Here is a 22,709-nt window from a genome sequence, read left to right as displayed (position 1 = left end):
ACAACTTTAACACCTATTGGAAAAAGAGGTTAAGTGTCTTTAAGGACTTCACATGTAGCTTGGATCCCAGACTAAACATTTGTTTAAAGGAGACATTGGCCACAACTTGAAGAAACAGCAGTCTTGAGGAATCTTTTCAAGCATTTATTATGTTTCATATGACTGAACCAACAATCAGTAGAGCTTTAAGTATATACCTTTATGTTACAGTACATGCCACTGCCTTTTTCCACATATAAAAATAGAAATTATTTCTTCTAAAAATTCAACACTAAAATTCAAAGTGTCCACCTCAGTTGAAAGACTAAAAAGGTCACTTTATAGCATCATATATTTATATAAGTTGAGCACTCCACACAGCAGTAGCACTACAGCTAAAGTAGCACTAAAGTTAATGTCATTCACAATCGATAGAAAAGCAGTTTGTACTTATTACACTAATAATTCAGTGTTGGGGAAAACCTATGATTTAAGTAAAAGCTACTGTATACAGTCAGATACGGACACATTTCAGTCTCATTGGGGCTAAAATAAATGAAGCTAGCATGACTGTGTTACAGTGGGTTCTGAAATGATTGTAAAGTGTGGTACAAGGTGCAAAACATTAAAACATTTGCATAAAAAAAATAAGTAGTTAGCAAATCAAGTCGCTTAAAATGGTACAAATGATTCTTTTGAGATTTTAAACATCAGAATTCGTTTTATGTTCTCATTAGAAACAAAAAATGATTCAGAAAATAGCCGGAGCTCGTTTCACTCAGTGAAAATAAATCTTTTCTAAAACCCAATTGTCTGCTTTCGTTCTGGACTGGATCTACACTTATGACACATCACAACTCTGCCATGTGAAAGGAGAAACGCTGGGCAGCATAGCAAACAATGTGGTCACACAAGTAAGACAGTGGGAGGACAAATCTCAGACAATGACTTTTCCACATGCACAGTGAGTATAGCTATTTGTAGAAAGTGAAATGCGACTCTGGGGAAACGATTCTTCACATTTAGGACAGAAGTTACATGAGAATACCTCCTACAGTCTTCAGACGTCCCTGCACTTAGTCAACACGTATAGTGATCTAAGAAAATACAAGGAGATTACATGGAACATGTTGGCTTTTTCATAAAAGAGTCATTTTTTGTGACTTGTTCCAGTTTGTGAAACTGAAAAATTGTACATTTAATTTATTAATCAGTCATTAACCTTTACAGGTGCAGTGGGTGGCGTCTGTTGCCATTTGACTTAAAGCTAACAGTCTCACTACTCTCTGACTTTACTGTGGTATCAATGTTCTCATGAAACCAGCCCATCAAAGAATGTTCAACTATTCCTTAAAATTGCAAACCAGTTTCACAGAAACACACACACAAAAAAAAAAAAAAAAAAATCAGCATCATGCAGGTGTCATTCAAACTTCTCATTTCAATTTAAGACAGTTTCTTTGCAGTACTTATGCTGGTTTACAGATACAGTCTGCTCATTTCATGCATGCCTATACTAAGTATGCAGGACACAAGAACAACCAGAGGTGAATGTTAGTGTTACATAATCGAGGACGAGCCACCTTCTGAAATCTTCTTCCAGCTTCCTGCTATTCAAGGCTTATTTTCAATTAACAGTGAATTTCTTACATGAGAATGGAGAGAATAATCCGTTCACCCTCTGAAATCACCTTAAGGACCTGTGAGCAGGTGAAGATGTGAATGCGGGTCAGTTTCAGCTCATTTCTTCTCTCCTCTTCTGCCAGAGAAGCTAGCATATTCATCATGTGCCCGGAAAGAAAACAAAACAAAACCCCTCTTTTACTTCACCACAAACTGCTCTACCTAATGTTAGCTATGCAACAGCAACACCTGGAAGTCTTAATAATATTTAGTAACAGCTAAGCTAAAAACTACTTTGTAGGTTAACTCATTTTAAATTAGGGATGCAGAAAACTCTCAGCTCCGTCAAAGCTCGTCTCAGTAACCTAAAAGATGTGGAATCTACACCCTCACTTGTGCTGTGAAGAGTTTTTCCGTAAACAGACGACACTGTCTTTAACCAACTGTCTCACTCCGCGGTGCACTAACCAACAGGAGCATGGAGCACAATTGTAGGGACGCTGCAGTGATGGGCCAAAAAACTAAAAATCTATGGATACACCATTCAGCAATTTCTGCTTTGCAGGTCCTGCAGTGACAGTCAGTTGGGCAAGCTGCACCTGTCTCTCAGTGGAGACACTAAACACATCAGACATCGCAACGAGCCCATCTCCATCTACCTTACAGAAATAGAAAAAAGTTTAATGTGAAGCCAGCATTAGGGTGTTACTTGGTAACTAAATTGATTAAATGTGCTACGTCATGACCTGACTGAGCTTAGCAAGTCACAGCAATTACATGATTAATCAGAGCAAGTAAATCAGGAAGTAAATAAAGCACCGACACAAGCTGGCTCTGTGTGAGGGGTGCTCGAGTTTTCCAGTTCACTTCATTAGTCATGTTTCTTATTTTATACAGCTGATTTTCAGGTTAGTGTGAGTAGCTGATTAGCAGCACTGCCAGCTCTGTCATCTCCAAGTCCCTCTAAGAGTGATGTATTAAAAACAAACAAAACAACAACAACAACAACAACAACAAAAAAAACCCCCAAAACACAACAGCCAGTCCACATTAAGCTGGGAAGAACATTTTGCCTCCAGTTATGTCCCACTTTCTCTACTGAAACCCTTTCCTCCAATCAGGCTGCAGGGTGGGTAAATGTAAAAAAGCCCAGTCCAGGGTTTTAGCATAAAGAAATGCAGTCACATCACTTGCAAAGCAGCCGGTGGCAGCCATGGTGTAAACAGTTTGCCCGCGTGTCATCCTCTGCTCATCGATGGAAGCATTTGCAGAAATGAGCTCAAACACCTGCGGTGCTCCCGTGCCGTTTGGGTGTGAAAAACATTTAAAATTGAATGGAGAGAGCTGAAAACTCATTTGTTCTGTGCTGTGACTTTTTCTATTCTCAGGTTTAGACCCTCTCCTTTCTAGAAGGTGAATTTGCTTCATTTTAAAAATCAGACTGATGTCCAAACTTACAGGCCCATGCCTCAAAAACAAAACAAAACAAAAAAAGGGGTCAAAGGGTCATCTATCAGCTCACCCAAGAAATACACAAGACTAAAAAAAAAAAAATAATTAAAAAAATAAAATAAATAAATCTATGAACGCACACATCTAATAAAAAACACTAAAAAAGAAAAAAATACAATCACATTGCTACGTCATTCATGTCTCTCCTCATCACTACTTCATTCTGATAAAGGGAGGTGAGGAAAACTTGCTGATGCACACAGGAACAGAGAGGCATTCTTGTTGTGGTTATGCACAGGCCTAAACAAAGTGTGACCCAGACACTATTTTACAACATTCACTCAAAGGGAAGCACAGTCTGAGGTAAAAAAAATCTGACTTCAACACAAAGCCTTTTAAAAACAAGTGAAATACAAATGAAAACTTCAGCTGCGTTGGACATGAACGTTTACCAGGATGGACAGTTGACGAGTTTCAGTCACGCTGACAGCTTCTGCAGGTTTGATGATCAGGCTCCGTCTGCCTCCCATCTCTAACCTGTCCCTGCGACTGCGGTGTGTGGGGCCGAATTAAAGGACTCGGCTGCACTGTTTACAGGCTGGTTTGAAGCCGACAGCCGAGCAGGAAGAAAACAAAAGAGGTTTCACCGCAATATGTTGATGGTGGCTACTGGTGGTGGGCTAGTGTGAGTGCCCTCCACTGATCCCACAACACGGTTGAGTCTATGAGGAGGTGCTGTAGGAGGACGAGGACACGCTCCTGCCTGCCTTACGTTCATAGTTCACCAGTCGCTGTCCAACCAGGTACCTGCAGGAGTGATGGGAACAGTTAGCTAGTCAGTGGTGTGCCCTTCCATGCTGCTCTTTAAATTGTTTGCAAAGCTAACAAATAAGCTAAGATCTTTCCTCGTATTCCCACTGCAGAGCTACAACTGCACTAACATGCTAGTAGGGACAGCCCTGGAAGCTGTGCAGACATTTTACACTTTATGTTGAAATATTTTAGACAAAATAAAAAAAATAAACCATTATAAAATATATTTTTATGGCGACTTTAAAGTAAAAGGTTTGACCTGAAGACCGACGGCCTCCATTTGTGGTTCGTGTAAGATTGTTTGCAGACAGGTGGCATGCAGGACAGCGGAAATCTGCTCACAACAAAAGCGATCGCAGGGAGGTTTTATGTGCAGTCCTGTGTACGTCTTTGAGACCGATTTCATCTAACGACAGCAAGCAACGTCCCACGACCATTTGCCAATGTTCATTTTTCTGTAGCGAAAAGTGGTTTCTATGGTTACCAGTGGTAACCAGTCTCCAAGCCAATGTGACTGAGGCCTTAAAAGTTGTCTTCTTGGAAAACAAACTCCAGTGTCGCTCACACCTCCCCTCCTCACTCCTTCAGAATTACTGATCAGCTCTTTAGTGCGTGAACATGCATCAATGAATCCAAACATAACCAAACCTTTTTCCTGTCAATATTTGACAAACTTGAATGGAATCGTGTTTCCACACCAAGGTTCTGCTACTGGAGTTTCTCTGAATCCTACTGAAACACCGAGCCCCCCCCCCGCCCCCGTGTAAAAAAGTATCACCACTACTCACTTGTCATTTTTGATGTGTTCATAGAGGCGTTTGAACTGTCGTATCTGAAACGACAGGATGGCCAACAGGATGAAGACCATCAGCAGGAACGGATAGATTCTCCTCTCCACAAGTGTCTGCATCTCTGGCTGTACTCCTACATACAGAGAGAGAGAGAACAAGCAGTGAAACAGGAGCTGCTGTTTGGGTTGTCTTTAGGAACTGATGGGCTATAACAGAGAGAGTGAGCGCAGGTAAGTGCCAGAGAGCAAGTCATTTAAAATTTGTCAAGAGTAAACGTTGAGGAAAGACTAAACCAATCAGCTGCTTAGAGAACAGCAAAAAGTTTATTCCCAGGAGAGGGCTGGGAATTCTTAATTGACTGGTTGTTTAAATGCATGTGTTGTCTGTGTGAACATCAGAAATCCCTGTTTAAACCACAGCTACCTTTAATAGGCTTTGCATAAAAAGCAGATTTTAAATGCACCCTGTCTAAATTAGTGAGGATCTGCTGGTACCCTGGCCTCTGTGCCTGAATTTTGATCCGTTTCTAATTTAATCAACAACCAACAGGATTCATTTTCATCCGCACCCTCGCCCCACCAAACACCAACACCAACGCACACACACACACACACACACGTCAGATTGTTAAACAAGACCAAAGTTGCAGAGTCTCAGTCTGCTCCAAATTATCAGTATCAGTCATTTTCCTCTTCTTGGCTCTGAATGATGTGATTTCAGGTTCAGTCTCCAAAACTGAAGAAGTCACTTGGATGAGTGACGAAACGTTTCTCCCACAAAACGCTACGTCCAGATGAACAGATTCAACTTTTGGAGATTTACTTTCCTGGATGATTGAGAATGCATCAAGATATGCATTTTGCACTTCTCTCCCTCCACCCGTTCCCTACTCTCAGTACAGATCACAATGTTGTCTGCAAACATAGTCCCTCAAATCCATCTGTAACTCCTACCACACACTTTACCACTGAATTGCTGTCCTCATGTACTGCACCACCCTCATGCAGTACCACAGTTCCTCTCTTGGCACCTTATCATATGCTTTCTCTGGAAACGCAAAGACACAGTGTAACTTCTGACCTTCTCTGTACTTCTCCAGCAACGCTTTCAAACCAAACAGCACACCTGTAACGCTCTTTCTCAGCATGAAGCCATACTCCTGCTTCTTAACCCAGCTTCAGCATCTCTTTCCCACAGCCTCACGGTGTGGCTCATCAACTTGATTCCTCTTTAGTTACTACAGCTGTGCACATCAGCCTTGTTCTTGAAAGAAAAAAAAAAAAAAAAAAAAAAATATATCGGGACAAGTACACGTCTCCATTCTTCAGGGTTCCTCTCACTCTCCAAGATTGTGTTTAGCTGTTCTTTTTTTTTTTTTTTTAAAAGAAAAAGAACCCCCTCCAGTGGTTTTGGTCTCCCTCTCCCTGTACTCTTTCCATCTGCATCCCGAATTATCCTGACCTGCTGCTTGATCGATCGAGCTTGCTTCCTCTGACTAGCCAGTCGATGCAAGTGCTTTTCTCTTTCCTTAGTGTCCAGCTTGACATAACCCACTATAAGCCTTTTCCTTTGTCACCTCATTCTCAATGCAATGCTCCCATTTACTTTGTTCAATTCCCTGAGTTTCACACTTTATTCATCACGAACCACTTCCTTTGAACACGTTTGTGTAGTAGATTCTCGCCACACACCATCTTGCAGTCTCCCAACACAGCTGATATTAAAATCTTAGATGAGGGGTATTATTTTTTCATTAGGCCATCTTTCATCAGGCCAAGGAAAACTTGACAAGAAACACGAATATGCAGAAATCAGTCCTCTAACCACTAAAAAGTGATCTTTGTTGTGTACACTAAGGTACAAGAATATCCATACATCCCTGAGAGACACAGACGTTTCAAGCGACATACCTAACAGTGGTGTTACACCTTTAGAGACTGTGTAGGGCAAACAGAGACACAGCAGCAGCACACAGATGACTGGGGCAGCCAGCCTACGCACAATGAAATGGAGGTCAATATTTCTGATACCGTTAGCATACACCTGCAGGAAGGAAGGAGAGAGGGAGATTAGTTCCTTCATCCCAGTGTGGGAAAACAGGATTTTATCAGTTTGATGATACTGACATTTTTGCACATTTCTCATTTGCATTGTTTAAGTGTTTATTCTTTATTTTGTCTGCAACTTTGAAGAATGCAAGACTGACCTGCTCAATAACAGTTTTAAGCCACCACTGAGGGCCCATCAGTGTTATAGCAGCGATGATTTTAGCATGAAGCACACCCAACGCCCAGTCCTGTCACACAAAGAGAAGCAGTCAGTACATAACCAGGACACAAAGACACCATCGCAGAATGTCATCGTGCTTCTAATGTTGACATGCCAACATCCTCAAAACGGACACAAGGTGTTGATTTGTTGTTATGATTCGTTTAACATCACAAGCAGCATTAACAAGAAAATTAAATGGTTGAGAAGAATAAAAATAATGCAGTGACTAAATCCAAAAAGTAACAATTTAGTTCACCATTTAGAAATTAATTCACATTTTCTTAGGTAAGTGTTCCTACCTGCCAGGGGTAGAAGAGGGGCGTCTGGTCTAGTGGCACTCTGAGAGGAGCAACAATGACCAGCTCAAACAGCAGACCCAAGAGCAGAGGAATTACCGCAGCTAACAGCAGGGCTACCACCACCGTCTTAAGGATCTGTTCCCATCAGGACATCACACCCAATCCATAAATCAGAATACAACTTGCCACAGAACAGCTGAGAAATGATATATTTGCAGTCGGCTGGATGGAAATCCACATTACCATGAGCGTCCACTCGTGGACTTTGAGCATGATGACCGTCCGTCCCTGTGGCATCCAAGACAGCAACACTGTGGCAGCTCGAATAGACAGCCAGCAGACGTATAGACCGCTGGCTGCTGTGTACAGCTCATGAACCATGGCGCTGCCCATCCAGAAGGACATCAGCCAACGACCCACAAACACTGAGAGAGAAGGAGGACAAGGTGGAGGGGGAAAAAAATGACTAGCTGAGAACTAGGGCAGGAGAGATCATATACACGAGATAATTTGCCTGCTTGTGTCTTACCTGGCAGTGTGAGGCAGATCAGACTTGCTAATAACAGTGTGACACACATGAAGACAACCAACAGAATGATCTGAACAAGAGGAAACACAAAACAGTTAACATTCAATATGAGCAGAGGCTTCAAAAGTGACAGGACTCTTGCGATGAGCACCCACCTTTAGGGGGAAGTTGATGGGCCGGTGGTACGGCTGGAAACCAACGGGGCCACCCTGCTGCAGAATAGCCTGATGGGCAGCGTGAAGCCCTTCCCCGAGGCCCGGGATCCGGTGGTTGTTAACACGACCGGGATGGTTATTTTGTTGGTTGTCATCTTCTTCATGGTCTCCCAGCAGGTAGGAGTGAAGATCACTGTGGGAGAGCCATTTGAGCAAATGCATTCTTTTATTACTGTGTATGAGACTGAGGACAAAAACACACATTGTGTTTCATTTCTCCAAATTACCACAGCCGAAGGTCATCATAAAAAGTCAAATTGGTGCTTAAATGCTTCAGATTTAAATTGGCAGTGTGTGCGAGTGTGTGCATCTCCAGCCTACAGCACATATCCAGCTGTGAATGTCCAGGCGTGGATGAGGCGCTTGAGCCACTGGCGAGTGTGACCCTGCTCCAACAGTGCTGGCAGAACCACCTGAAGCAGCAGCAGCTCCAACGACAGCTCGCTGACCGGGGCGTCACTGCAGAGGAAGAACACAAACCAAACTCATTTCACTTCACAATGTACACATCACGACCAATGAGCAGTCCATTTTCTACAGATTTCCCATTTCCACAGTTTAAGTGCTTTAAAGACAAAGATAATGTGGTATTTTAAATTATGTCAAGCGCTAGATTCTAAATCATGTTCTTGAAAATGTAACTGAATTATACAGTTTCTTTAATATAGTTAATTAAAGTAGGAACCACAGTTAAAACTAAACTACAATTTTCATCACAGTTTTTATGTTATGTTGGACGTCTAAGACACTGCTCCTCAATTCAGACTGACTCATGATTATCGTATCCATTATGATTAGACTGCAGTCATTAAGATTATCACAGTACATTTTAAAAGATGACATTTATCAGATCAAAGGCGTTATTGTAATAAAATTTTATCCAACATTTTGCTGTTAGAATATTTGGTATGCAGAACAGAACATGGTTGACTGCAGGTAGCACCCAGGGGTATTTTACAGTGACTTAGGAAAAAACAGGTAAACTCTGCAGCTTGGGTCATCATTAGTTTTCAGAATTTCAAATGTTTACTCTGTGTACCTATAAAGCATGACGTTGTAGGGAAGAAAGTTTGGGAAGAGCAGCTTAATGATTCTGATAGGAAGCCAAAGCATCAGGAGAACAATGGAGCCAAACACCACCTGAAAATGTGCACACACACAGATTTACATATCATTTTGTTTCTGTTTGTAAGTCAACAACACCGTTAAATCATCAAATTTCAGAATGGAAGAGGGATCATTTAAAGAAAAAAAGAAAGAAGTGCATTCAAGTGTGCACAAATGTCTTATGAGAAAACATCTTATGACAGTTTGATTGCAGGGTCAGTTCAACCAAACATTAGGAGTGTTGAGATGAATGGATACAGTAAAGAGATTTTAAAGTCAGGCATTCAACTGACTACAGTTTAAACTCAGAAATAATGTCAAACTCTGAATCTCAGTTCCTGTGAGTCTCTTAGTAATTTGTACCATTCCTACACAGAGAGTCAGGACTACTGTGTACAACACTGCCCGACATGTTTACACAACATTAGCAGCTTACAAAATGTGCTCAGATAACATAAATGCCTGCAACGCCACACACTTTCCTAATATTTTAACAAGTTGATGTGTGCTAACAGTAAAAGAAGAGCAGCTCTCTATAAATGAAGTCATGTTGTGTGTCATAACCAGGTGTATGTGCCTATACACATTCAGTAAAAGTGGCATTAGAATTAATATGATGCTGTAGCAAGCAATGCCCGGTCTGCATCAGCTCAGTAAAAAGATTATCCTCTTTGAGGTCAAGCCAAGAAGTATGCTGCTGCTTCATCACTGCATTAGTTATGCTTTTCTGGGATAAACCTGTATGTGAAACAGTGGAAATAATCAACATTGTTGAGTAATTTTTTTTTTTTTTTTTTTTTTTTTTAAAATTGCCACGCTCCCTAAACCCTGAAAGGTTTGAAAACTTTGAGAATGCAGAGTGGCTGGTTTATTTGTGCAGATCAAGAGAATATTTATTTCCATAAATGCAACGGAAATAAATCCAAATTTCATTTGCTCAAAGTACTGAGAAAAGAAACAATCTGCTAACTTGAATGAATTAGTCTGAAAGGAACTGGGCTGAAATTCATGTAAAGAGCTGAACTGAATGTAACTGTGTGTGCATTGGAGCTGTGGCAGTAATGAAGAGTGAATATTCAAAAACAGATGGAGAGAGACAGACTTGCTTCTGATAAGTACAATGTCAACTGACAGAATAGACATGAGTAGGGCTGCACAATTAATCGTTAGAAAATCGCAATCTCAATTCATACTTATGTGCGATCTCATTTCCAAATGACAACGATTTAAAAAAAAAAAGAAAAAAAAAAAGAAAAAAAAAAAGATGATTGTTGTACCGCATTTTGATCCGGGACATAATCTGCATGAAAACCATCGCTCACTCTTCCTGCTCAACAAATGACAATGGCGGAGCCTTATACCACATGATACAGAAGCCAGCTTCCTGCTAAAATTGGCAGGGAAAAAACAACGGAGAACATGTGAGAGATGACGAAGCTGTAAAGGCCAAGAAAGTGACAAGAGAAAATCCGTCCCGGTCAACCACCCAAACATCAATAACGGGAACCTTATACAGCGCTTCCCCATACCCGTCGAACTCCCGCAGGCACAAAGCAATTACGGAGGCTATCACTTACCACCTGGCTAAAGATATGGCTCCCATCAACACTGTGCAAAACGAGGGATTTAGGAAAATGATCAACACCCTAGACAAACGCTACACAGTGCCGTCCGGCAACTATTTTTCAAATGTTGCACTACCTGCTCTATACACACAGTGTCGAGCAAGGGTGGAGACGGAATTACAAGCAGTACAACATTTTGCGGCAACGACAAAATGTGAGACATTTATTGTTTTTATGTTCATTTATTGTTTTTATGTTCAGTTTCAACTGTTACGAAGTTGGTGTGCAGTTAATAAGTGCAATAAATATTTATATTGGAAAAGAAAATCGTGAGAGAATCGTGATTTCAATTTTAAGCAAAAAAAATTGTGATTCTTATTTTATGCAAAATCGTGCAGCCCTAGACATGAGTTAAAAATAACACCTCTGATGTTGGTTATTTTTCCATGTAATCTGTGTGTTGAGAGGGGTGAAGTTAAAAGCAAAAGAACATCTTGTCCAACAAACAAGATTCCACTCAACTTCACTGTATTAAGATGACAGGGAGGCAGAAATCTCACAAACTTAAAAGTGCACAAAGCACTTTGTTTTCATTTCCCTACAGCAAATATTTATCTAGCCATCCCTATGCTTGTATATGCGCTCATACACATTTCTTCTTTTTTCAGAGACTAAATGTAAATCTGATTGTTGTTCAATTCAATTTAATTTATACAGCGCCAAATCACAACAACGGTCGCCTCAAGGCACTTTATATTGTAAGGTAGACCCTACAATAACACATTCAAAGAAAAACCCAACAAACATATGGCCCCCTATGAGCAAGCACTTTGGCGACAGTGGGAAGGAAAAACTCCCTTTTAACAGGAAGAAACCTGTAGTATAACCAGGCTCAGGAAGGGGCGGGGCCATCTGCCGCGACTGGTTGATGTTCAGTCACGCTTCAGGTTAAACGTAAATTGGAGAATGTTTGACTGACCACAGAGAGTATGAACCTCCGCAGGTGTCTATAGATGGGCAGATGGATCATCTCTTGGACTGGGTTAAAGTCTGGATCGTTCAGGTTTCTCAAGAACCACAGCACACCTGGCCGGAGAACCTGCACACAGCATGAGGGAAATCTCTCATTTTTTCAGAAAACATTGTTTGAGAGTTTTCCATGTCACTGTCTGTAACAGCCCACTTGCCTCTCTGAGCAAAAGGATGAAGGAGGCGAAGTAGAAGACATAGACCATACCGACCAGCCAGTGGAGGAACATGGTGGTGCCAGGAGCAGAGTCAAAGCTCTGCTCCCTGTCCTTCAGAGTGGCATCAAACATCTCCTGCGATAGATAAAGGAAAAGGTGTTTAAGATGTGACCTGCTATAAAGCAGTTTTTAGGAATTGGAGCATTTTGAGCATTTCACAATTTAACATTGTTTTTCCTTCTTGATCAAGTTGCTGCACACGCCATCATCGTGAGTGCAATCAGTGTGTTTGGCTAGTCATTAAAAGGCAGCATGCGGCTGTATCAACAGGATGAGCTAAGCTAACTCTGCATGTTTGTCTTACCAGTGAACAAATGTCGAGCCACCAGCCGCAAATAAGTGGGAACAAGCCTATCTCCATGGCAACCAGCAGGGACACCTGCAACATAGAAAACACTTGCAATTTAGCTTCTGTTTACATGTAATCATAATTTCACTAATTATTGTTTCAGCTGAAAGCTTTGCTATTTAGACAAACAGAAAACCAAAACCAACACAGAGTGCTGCAGTGCTCTAGTTTACCTTGACAACAATGTAGCAGACACCCAGCAGGCGTCTGGACCTCTGGAACTTCACTAATGAAGCCAGGGCCTAAAAGAGGGGCAGTTAAGGACTCACAGAAAGTTTGACAACCTGCACTTCTTAATCAGCACTATGAAACAAAGCCTTATCTGAGATACAAACAGCCGTTATGCCTTCCAGCTAAAGAAGATCAATAGTTTCTCTTAAGGTTTTTTGGGACCATGCTTAAAAGATGGCCTTAAGACCAAAAACATCTCCAGATATTCACAGAAGTCCTACTGTAGCCCCCCTCTCCATTTTGTGACATTTTAGGTTGCATATATCCAAAAATATAGGACGTTCATCAGGATTTGTAGTTACCCTATAACATGTAGAAGTTAGATTATATTTATGTTATAGGACAATACATTTGATGATGATTTAAATAAGTGGATAAGTTAAGAACTTATAGCAAAAATATTTTAAATAACTGGACAAATTGTCCGTGTAGCAAACATTACCAAGTGATAAATCAACTACACTCTTGGTGTTTAAGATTCAAATACTTGTATTATGTCAAGGATACATGGCAGACAATAAGGGCTCCAGCCAGGAGGATGTACCCCAGTATGGTGGTGATGAGGCCGTCAAAGTGTGACGCTTTGATCTACAGCCAAACACAAGAAATTCCATCAGTGCAGGTCAAACTCATGGTACAGTACAGTGTTCAAAGTGTAGACATGTGTCCTCAGCACTTACATAGTCTTCAAAACCAAGTCCAACCACTGAGAAGTGACCAATGTGATATGGGCAAAATGCTAGAGGGAAATACAGAGGCTGTATTAGAAGTGTTAAGAATGAAAGAAAGAACCCATGACTCTCTCATAATGTACTCCTCATATCATCATCATCATCAAGTTACTCAAATGTACTGGGACTCACCAAAGACCAGAATGAAGAGTGTGTTGAGAGACACCACCCAAAACACATGTTCCTATAGAGGACACAAAACAGAACTCCAGCTTTCACTTTATCAAAAAAGTTAGTTTAACTAAATTTCAAAATGATTATTTCAAACTTTTAAAGGCAACTGCTACAGATCAAGTCAGCTCCATCATTATCCTGAACACCTTCCAACAAGATCAGGTGGCTGCGCATTATTCTGTATTATTTTAGTGATTTTAAAGGCTTTAAAGTGGTTTGAAAAACAAACAATGAATCAATCATTAATCTACACTGAATGACTAATTTTGGCAGAGAACATTTTAAACAGTGTGTGAAATAGTGTCAGAATGTAAATATGAAAGAAAGATTTAGAATTACCAAGAAAACTAGGGAACCATCCAGCCCCAGCATCTGGAACATAAACACAAAGTACCGTAAATCCCGGACTACAGAGCGCACCTGATTAAAAGCTGCATGCTCTAATTGTAGAAAGAAAATCAATTTTGTACTTGTACAGGCTGCACCGGATTTTAAGCTGTATGCGTTTCACTTGTAATGTGAGATATTTACACAGAAATATTACACGTGAGGATTTTTAACGTTTAATTTAATCCGTAAGGTAACATAAACATGGTAACATAAACGTTATGGTAACATACAAAAATACATACTGCAAATGCTTTTTTTCCTCGAACAGCGCCTGTAACACGGCTACCTCTCAGTATACGTACGTATCAGTAACACACAAATTACGTTGCTTATGTTTTTTTTACGGAACAGTGCACAAACAACATTACAATGTCTCTTAACAACCGATAAAAATATATACCGTATATATACTACTTATCATTTTGATTGGTCTACTGTTAACAGGCAAAATGTTTTTGGCCATATGAAAAAAAATATGCATTAGCCGCACGTCAGTATAAGCCGCAGTGTTCACAGTGTGGGAAAAATATGACCCGAAAACTATGGTACTTGTTAGAGTCACCATTTGAGACCATTCAACACATGAATTCAGGCTAATTAAAAAATATAATAATAATAATAATAATAATGATAATAATAAATAATAAGAATAATAATAATAATCTAAAACAGCCCTTAACAGGTGCAGTTTCAGAGTTGTACATTTCCACATTAAACAGAGGATGAACATTTTCACTGTCATAAATGCTTTCAGCTTAAGTGCTACCCTACTTACACTCACATGGCTTTACAGAGCACAAAAGAGAAGAAGAAAAATAGATTCCTACTCTCTCCCAGGTCAGCTCCTCTGCTGCACGGTCCCACTCCAGTGCATTCCAGTTCAAATCTTCTACAAAGGAGAACAGACCAGAGAAACACTAAGAAACAACAGAAGCAGTGAACCCTTTTCCTTCCCTTATTACACAAGTACATAGTGCTGAAGGGCTGGACTTTAAAGATAAAGTCATACCCAGACACTTTTGGAAACCCCTCCAGTGTGCATCATCATGTGTAGTAAAGGTAGTCCACGCACATCATGTTTTAAAAATATGATGAAGATAAAAAGGTGGCTACCATGCACTCGGGATACTGAACAGAATTCAGCTGGAGAAATCTGAAGTAGTAAAAGTGCTGACTTGTCCCCAAAGAGGAAACATGCTGCTGAAAAAGGAAACAGCCAATCATATTGTTTCTCTGACACACATGTACAGTAGAGGTTGGCACATCTGGTCCCCATTGTAGTTAACATGTAAACAAATACAACTTTTTTAACTTTCCTAGTTTACTGTAACTCTAATGCAAATTAGCTTTGCATTTATTCAGTGCAGAGAGGCTGAATGTACTGACACCCTGGATTTAGTGGTTACTGAAGCTGTGAGGATCTGTATCAGAAGTATAACCTGCAGAGAAAAAACAAAACAGAAACCCATTTTGAAGCTTTAGGGCAAAGACAAATATCTAAAGCTGGTTTTATTAGATCTAGCCTGCAGCTTTTATGTCCCTGTGACCACAAAAATCAATACTGAGGCTCTCTCCATATATTTAGATAAGGGCTTACAAAAAACAACAACAAAAAACCCCCAAACCAAACCAAACCCCAAAGGCCTTCCAAGGACTTTGTAAGATTTAGTACACGTCAGGCTTCTTACTGAAGGCTTTTCAAACATTACTGATTCAAAGCCACAAACGTCCAGAACCATTCTCATCTGTCAAGAAATGGTAACAGTGCAACAGCAGAACAGCGAGTGTTTAAAACGAACACATTAAAAATAACGTTCCGAAAAATGCTCGCCTACCTTGTCCTCCATTATTGGCATCAGCAGCATCCTCCTCCCTCCCTTCCTCATCCTCTTCTTCCTCGTCGTCATCCTCCCCTTCGTCATCATCGTCTTCATCATCATCCAGTTCTGCCTCATCATGGTTGCCAGCTTCGTGCGCATTGGCAGGCGCCAGCCCATCTAGACCAAGATCTGCAGGATTCTGGGCAGCTTCAGCATCTGCAGGATCCTGAGCATTGGCTGCAGCGTTACCGCCCACACCCTGTGAATATAATGAAAGACATGACAGTTCATTAATAAAACCTGCTGAAAGGTAATAAAGTAATTTTGTGCTTATGTAAGCTCAGTATTTGAAAAACAGAAAGAGTATTTTAATCAAACTCCTGCCTTGGGGTCACTTTGGAGTTTATACCACTAATGTTTGGGATACAAAATGTAATTCATCAATCCATCGTTATCACATTAAATATTCACAGGGAGCTTTGAACACCATTAACGGGCTACTGTGTGAGAACGGGACACATGTACAACCCGAAAACACAACACCTTCGGCCAAATCTGTCTGCTGCTGTCAGAGATTATATAAAATGTCTGATTTTAAATAGAAATTGTTTTGAGAGTTAACTAGCAAACCTGAGGCAATCTTTTACAGATATGAGTCTGTCGCTATGTCAACCATGTCAGAGTAATGGTAAACTGTAGCAGGAAGCTAACAGAATTTAGGAAGTCTTTATCAGCCCCACTCTTGCTCCGATTTAAAGAGGAGGGAAAAATGAATTAAAACAAAAACAAACAAAACTCACCTGATTAGCTGGTGCAGGGCCGTTGGGCTGATTAGGAACCAGCGGGGGTTGATTTTGCTCTAACCACTGAGGAGCGCCTCCATGCACAATCTGCTCTCTGAGCCACACCAGGCTGATGAAGGCACATAGTGTGCATGTGACCACAAAACAGCCTTGGAGGCAGTCAGCAAGCAGATTTTGCCTGTGAGAAGGAGACACTGCATCATTTTTCAAAAACCACTCAGATTATTTAAGTAACACTATTTCTGCCACTGATGAGATTTTGCAACCATTACAAAGAAGCATTTGACTGCCACTGACGAGATATTGTGTTGTTGGGATTTTGGAGGACTGCAGAGCAGCATGTTTGCATTGGACAAAACCAGTTCCCCGTTTGCTGTCTGTTCATGGACATGTAGATGGACACATTTGGAGGACGAAAATTACACATAAGTTTGAAAACAAGCAAAGATGCAGCACTGGGAACAGAGAGGAGAAGAGCAGCACTTTTCCACACAGCAGAGCTAATTAGCATGCACGCTACAAAGCAGAGAAAATGTCAGTGCCCACGAAGAGGTCATCACAAGCCAAAATAGGATTTTGTCTTGTGATGGTGCCTAGACCAACTGAGACAGATTTAGGGGACTTAGTGGAAAATATATTGAGGTTCAGAATCTGCACCTTAAAAATGTTGTTGACATCATTTAACGACTGAATCTTTGAACGCATTTCAACAAGAAATTTAACAGACTGTCTGCAGCCTGCATTTAAAGAGCGACTTTATGGATGAGGAAATGAAATAAAGTGTCAACCAGCTGGTTCTGGTGCAGCAGGAGGGAAGGAGTCTGAGATAAACTCAGAAGTAACAGTCTTTCTGGAACAGAAATGTATAATTTCCCATGATCTCTGGGTTATTCAGAGCTGCTAGTGACAGTAGTTCAGCTTGATTGAGAGACAGAGGAGAAATAAAAGAAAAGGGTACGTTTCATGAACAACATTCGGGTCACAACTAATCCAAATGAAGAAATGTGAAACATGCCATGCACTCTTCTGATAGGGCTGTGAGGAACATGAGAACACAAAAAAAATATGAATGTTGGGATGCACTGATTTAAACAGCAACACTGTGCAAGCCATAAAGAAAAAGTACACGACAGGACAAACGCAGCCTGACTTTATGAGAGAGGAGGCACAGAACCAAAAGCAGACACTTACGTTGAAAGCATATCTAATGGCAGGGTAAGGAGAGAGCTCACGGAGCCGGTAAATAAACACTTGTAGATACGACCTGTTGGGAACGCAGAATGAAAGCAAAATTGACGGTAAAAAAGCTTGGAAAGCTTAATAATACATTTTTAAAATCCTCTTATGTTTAGAGTAAAATTATTATTTAAATATACTGACAAACTGACAAATAATGAAAGTAATCATTAGTTGCAATTCCAAGATGCGGCTTACATGCTGTGAGCGGTACCACACCTAGCCAGGCAAAGGCCACCAGTGTGTAGTGGAACCAGTATCTGATGGCTGTTCCAATACTGGTGACCAGCCCTGCAAAGATGTCCTGCACAGGCAGGCGAGACGGCATGTCTGGAGAATAGACTGATGGGAAGAGCAATACAGAAATAAATTGTCAGACAATAATTGGGCATTTGGAGGCACTAACAATAAATGAATGCGGTCTTAAGACACCGAATGATTTAATGAAAACAACTTACTTGGTGTAAATGCAAACCTGTGTTTGCATAATTCACAGTATTCTTTTCTACTGTGTTTCAGCCACTGCAGTAAGCTGTGAAAACAAAATGAAACAGTGAATTTACCCATATCTCACAGAGATTGCACAAAAATCTTCCTCAGTGGTCTCTGAATGTGTCCTGTGGTATCAAGGAACAAGATGTTAGCACACATCCTTAAGTCCTTAAGCAAGGTGAGTCCTCTGTGGATCACATTTGTTTTTCCAGCAAATCCTACATTAACCTTGGTAGGATTGCGATCTGGGGAATTCTGAGACCAAGTCAACACACTGAAACCTTTTTTTTTTTTTCATACTTTTAAAGTGTTCCTGAACAACTTTTGCAGTATGGCAGGGCAAATTACCCCTTTTGAAAGAGGCAGCTCTAGATTTATTTATTTATTGTTTAAATAGATGGCCAAAGGAACATCCACATGAAAGGCAGATCTTGCAGCACCACAGTGTGATTGCCCCCCCTGGTCTGCAGGATAAATTCAGCTCTTTGCAAATTTTAATTGGAAATTCACACCTAGTAATTTCTGTGGACTGCACAACCACGTGCACTTGCATGTGACCAAAAACCAAAAAGAAAGGCATGTCTGCAGCACCTGCAAGCTGCACATACGGCCATGAAAAGCAAGAGAAAAGAGAAAACAATGAAGTTTGTATATGAACATCTTGCTCTCTTGCATACCATTCCTGATGGATGAACTTGATGCTGCCGGTGCAAACACAAGGGTGGTAAAGGGGCTTGTCCTGGGTCCCCTCTGACCGACATACCCGGCAGATATCGGCTGTACAAAAGGCACACAGTGATAAGAATCTGCATAGCTAAAGACAGTTTGGCAGTGCTTTAAAAAAAACAAAAACAACAACAACATATCCTGAGCCACACTAATGACACATGTGAGCCGTAATACAAAACTAATCCCTTTCTACAAAACGCTAACATTGTACATGTGTCAGCACTGAACCTGTGCATTGGATTCGTATTTACAGTGACTGTAACAGTATAGGTCAGACTAGGGCAAACTGTAAATCTTTGGATTATCTGTTTCACTGCATGACAAAAATAACATGACTATAATTAGCCCAGGAAGTAGGAGCATGACACCAGTTAGGATACCACCCTTAGCTATATATATTTATGGTATATCCTTCAGATATATGCTAGTGGCTAAAAACAATTTCATTCTCGCTCAGGGAAAATATAATGGGCTTGTTGTCTGTAAGTCCAAGTATACTATAAAATGCAGGCTTTTGGAGTATGTCGAGAGCATTCGTCATAATAACAATTTCTGAACTCGCAAAGTTGTGAATGAGCCTTGTCAAATGGTAGCCTAAATGCGCTAATCTGCCAACCTTACCAACGTACCGCTAGCTTATTATGTCATACTGTACGGTACGCTCCCATAACGGTTTCAATGGCTCAACTTATTAGAGGTTAACTCATGACTAGATAATTTTGCGTGTGGCTTCACTGTGAATTGGACTCCCTCTATAATTTCAACGTTGTAGCCACTATCCAGTGCCCATGTAATGCGTTCTCGGATTTCTGACTCCACATAGACCTGACAGCTTATAGGGTGTAAGCTAATACCAGCTAGCTGGCTGGCTGGCTAACGCTAATTGGCTAGCGGTTTCTTTAATTCTGGCGAACCTTTGCCGAAGTTTAAGACAACGGAGCCGTGGTCGTTGCTACCAACAATAGTTAAGTGCCAATTAGGTCACATGCAAAACATGCAAAGTCAGCATGAATGGCTTTACGATTTAGCGCTAATAATTAAGGTAATCAAGTTTGGGCATTAGCTACCTTCGTCTGCGGTGTCCATCTTGGCTGGCTGCTAAAGCAGCCCTGCTCCACAGCAGTCCGGGTTTAAGCAGTCCGTGCAGCAGCGATGACCGCCGGCTATCTACATGTAAACATTTCTAGCAAGACTTTTTATTTCAGTGCCCTGTTAAGTTTGACGTCATCATGCGTTTCAAATTAAATTTAGCTTGTTTTACTTGATGGCTCATCAGCTAGCTGTACACAAAACAACAAGTGTTAATGCGATAGTTTCACCACTAGATGGCAGCTAAGCGCAACAAGCCAGTTTCCCAATTGCTCGTTTTTATTATTGCAAACGTTATAAGAGAAACTAAACTTCCTTGGGAAACAAACCTCAAACTTTTTAGAACTATTTTTGGTATAAAAATTTGACTTGATTTTTTAAATAAGACAATTAAAGCTAATGTATGTAGCAGTTCATAATAATTGCCAAAAATAATTGCCAAGATGTGTGTTGGCTGTTCAGCTTCCTCCTAGGACTCTGGTATAATCCCTGCAACTTGCACTGAAACTTCTGGGCAACGTTATACAACAATTAATAAACAGTAATACTTATTCTTAATCATCACTATTTATTGTCATGGTCATTTCACATGGTCACACATTTCAAATGTACAGCACTGGTCGTTTCCTTTTTTCCTGTTTTTGTAGTTTTAAATGTTAAGAGATATATGTAACTATTTCCAGTTACTTTTTTATCAAAATTTTTACAAAAGTTTTAAAATAATCTGAGAGTAGAATGGTGTTCTAGACTTGATCTTCTTATGTTACAGGTGTGATTTAAATGTCTTTGCATCGTACACCCATACAGTGTCTATGCCCTCCCCTGCGGTGCTTTCAGGAATCCACGTAGGGAAGGGGAAGCGACAGGCCACCACCTTGGCTGTGCTAGGCAGCTCGCTTGCCAATTTCAGCTCAAGCTTCTCCATCTGAAGATAAAAGCAGCAAACAAACATGATGAGCATGATGATTTGAACTCCACAAGTTTATGCATTTTTTTGAGACACAGAGGTACTCACCATCTGAGGGACTCCAAAAATGACAACATTGGAGTACTGAGCAAAGCTGACCTAAGAAAGGAAAAAGGAAGTAACATGCTAAATGACTAACTTCGTTACAGCAGATGTCTGTAAAACAAAGATCTGTTTTCAGAAACCACTGACCTTCCACAAGTCTGAGATGTGGAATGAGGTGGAGCGGTAGACTCCCTCCCTCCAGGCCCTGTAGCGAGAATACCACACCAACCAGGGGTTCAGCTCAAACCCTGACGCACGAAAACCATGTTTGGCTGCTGCAATCACCTGCAAGAAGCAAGGGGAAACAGTATAGTTCACTGTAATAACCCCCCCATGTTTGTAAATCATGTTAGATTGGTCGGTACTGAAATTCAATTTTCACGCTTTAAGGCTGTTTGCTGAAGTCTAAGCTCAATTTTTAGACACAGAGAGAAGATGAAAATCTAAAAACCCACAGAGATCTCATTGTGTTACTGGAGAAGAGATTTATTTGAAAGACAAAAAGATATGTTGACATTATTTCAAAAACAGTTTCCATTTTTTTAACCCTCTGGCCTTCATGGGTGGTAACTTCCAAGCCTAACGCTGCACTAGCCCTGGATTTTTTTAAGCCTAGCCCAGCTGTCACAAGACCAGGACTATTTCAAAACTGTATAAACAACAGAAGATATCAGGACAACAGTTATGACCTGACCTGAAGCTTGGGAGAGGATGGCTAAAGGTGTAAGACACGATCCAAAGCACAAAAGTAAACCCACAACATAACAGTCGAACAGCTGTGGCATAACCTGTAGAGAACCGTTCAGCCACATGACATCCCAGACACTCATAAACTAAAGAGTCTGTAGGGCGGAACTGGTCCCCTGTTCTCCTGAACAGCTACAGGACACACCTGCTGGAGCTTGTAGGTGATAAAGGAGCCTTTTGCAATTACTAAGACATGATTTACGAGCTTTTTTTTAAAAGTTTGATTATATTTTGTTAAGCTATAACTGCGCCTTGCATAAAATAATGGTTTCTCTAAAGACTTTCCATACCTTTTTATTTTTCTTGCAACTATAACTTTATAGTTCCTGAGGGGGGTCAGAGGGCCGAACAGTACTTACTATCCTTCCATCTCCGCTCCCTATGTCCACCAGGGTTCCCGACCTTGCCCTTAACGCCTTGAGGACGTTTTCCACCTGAGTCGTGGTGGCCGGGACAAACGGGAGGCAGACTTTCCTCAGGGCAGGGGCCACGAACGGAGCAGCCACCGCGTACAGAGCAACCAGCGACCCTCCCACTACCCCTGTTACGACGAGCCCAATGCGGCTCCTGCCCTTTCTGTCCCTGTTATCCTCATTAGGCTGTCCCGAGTCCAGCAGGAGCTCCTCTTGTGACATGACGCTAGTTTAACGCAACGTATGCAATCGTTCACTGAACTCCATGAATGACAGCGGGGACTGTGTTTCAGCTAGCAAGCTCTTACTTATTCGAGCTCACGTTTTCATAAATGAAATTAAATATTGTTCGAATAAATTGCAAGTCTATGTTGTCCTTAGTTACGAAAAAAGAGATTATCATAGTTCAACGTCCTGTTATTTATATGTTATTGTAACATGTAAGCATTGTAATACACGACCTGTGCAAGGCTATAATCGGCCCGAGTGGATGACAAAGAGGGACTACAAACCGTTCCTCCCCGCTTTCGTTCCCATTCAAGCTAGCTTTCATTATGTTTCGAGCGTGGTTAAAAATAAATAAATAAAATATATATATAAAA

General features: G+C 40.9%; 2 protein-coding genes and 1 long non-coding RNA gene across 3 annotated transcripts; 1 reads left to right on the top strand and 2 right to left on the bottom strand.

The window, feature by feature from the left end:
- Positions 1-130: 130 nt before the first annotated feature.
- On the bottom strand, positions 131-20,195 carry LOC100690953 (E3 ubiquitin-protein ligase MARCH6). Its single transcript, XM_003456180.5, has 26 exons — positions 19,914-20,195; positions 18,795-18,894; positions 18,084-18,157; positions 17,824-17,967; positions 17,581-17,653; positions 16,387-16,567; positions 15,602-15,845; positions 14,594-14,655; positions 13,716-13,748; positions 13,335-13,386; positions 13,152-13,210; positions 12,979-13,059; positions 12,414-12,482; positions 12,196-12,270; positions 11,832-11,966; positions 11,624-11,743; positions 9,012-9,112; positions 8,294-8,431; positions 7,913-8,105; positions 7,758-7,827; positions 7,472-7,653; positions 7,229-7,363; positions 6,865-6,954; positions 6,569-6,701; positions 4,656-4,791; positions 131-3,861 (listed from the first exon to the last, which is right to left on the bottom strand). The coding sequence occupies exons 1-26, from the start codon at positions 19,930-19,932 to the stop codon at positions 3,777-3,779; spliced, it is 2,784 nt and encodes a 927-aa protein (XP_003456228.1). The 5' UTR covers positions 19,933-20,195; the 3' UTR covers positions 131-3,776.
- A 287-nt stretch (positions 20,196-20,482) lies between these two features.
- atpsckmt (fATP synthase c subunit lysine N-methyltransferase) lies at positions 20,483-22,616 on the bottom strand. Its single transcript, XM_003456179.5, has 4 exons — positions 22,054-22,616; positions 21,095-21,232; positions 20,951-21,001; positions 20,483-20,860 (listed from the first exon to the last, which is right to left on the bottom strand). Exons 1-4 carry the CDS (start codon positions 22,327-22,329, stop codon positions 20,699-20,701), a joined length of 627 nt encoding a protein of 208 aa, XP_003456227.1. The 5' UTR covers positions 22,330-22,616; the 3' UTR covers positions 20,483-20,698.
- LOC112842727 (uncharacterized) lies at positions 21,239-22,310 on the top strand. The gene is made up of 2 exons (XR_003214728.1): positions 21,239-21,851; positions 22,018-22,310. It is a non-coding gene; the product is annotated as an uncharacterized LOC112842727 (long non-coding RNA).
- Positions 22,617-22,709: the final 93 nt, after the last annotated feature.

The sequence above is a fragment of the Oreochromis niloticus genome, linkage group LG18, assembly GCF_001858045.2.
Source record: "Oreochromis niloticus isolate F11D_XX linkage group LG18, O_niloticus_UMD_NMBU, whole genome shotgun sequence".
Classification (NCBI taxonomy): Eukaryota; Metazoa; Chordata; class Actinopteri; order Cichliformes; family Cichlidae; genus Oreochromis; species Oreochromis niloticus.
Note: the sequence above shows the minus strand (reverse complement) of the source record. Positions and strands in the feature narration are given on the sequence as shown.

What these genes read in the sequence shown, in the direction of transcription:
- LOC100690953 (XM_003456180.5), bottom strand. An exon ending in GGAGGTTCATACTCTCTGTG is followed by an intron (nt 9,113 to 11,623) that starts GTCAGTCAAACA and finishes GCACATTTTCAG; the next exon opens with GTGGTGTTTGGCTCCATTGT. An exon ending in GATCTGCCTCACACTGCCAG is followed by an intron (nt 7,654 to 7,757) that starts GTAAGACACAAG and finishes CTTCTCTCTCAG; the next exon opens with TGTTTGTGGGTCGTTGGCTG.
- atpsckmt (XM_003456179.5), bottom strand. Translation starts at nt 22,329, where the DNA reads ATGTCACAAGAGGAGCTCCTGCTGGACTCGGGACAGCCTAATGAGGAT. An exon ending in GGAGCGGAGATGGAAGGATA is followed by an intron (nt 21,233 to 22,053) that starts GTAAGTACTGTT and finishes TGCTTCTTGCAG; the next exon opens with GTGATTGCAGCAGCCAAACA. An exon ending in ACATCTCAGACTTGTGGAAG is followed by an intron (nt 21,002 to 21,094) that starts GTCAGTGGTTTC and finishes TTCCTTTCTTAG; the next exon opens with GTCAGCTTTGCTCAGTACTC.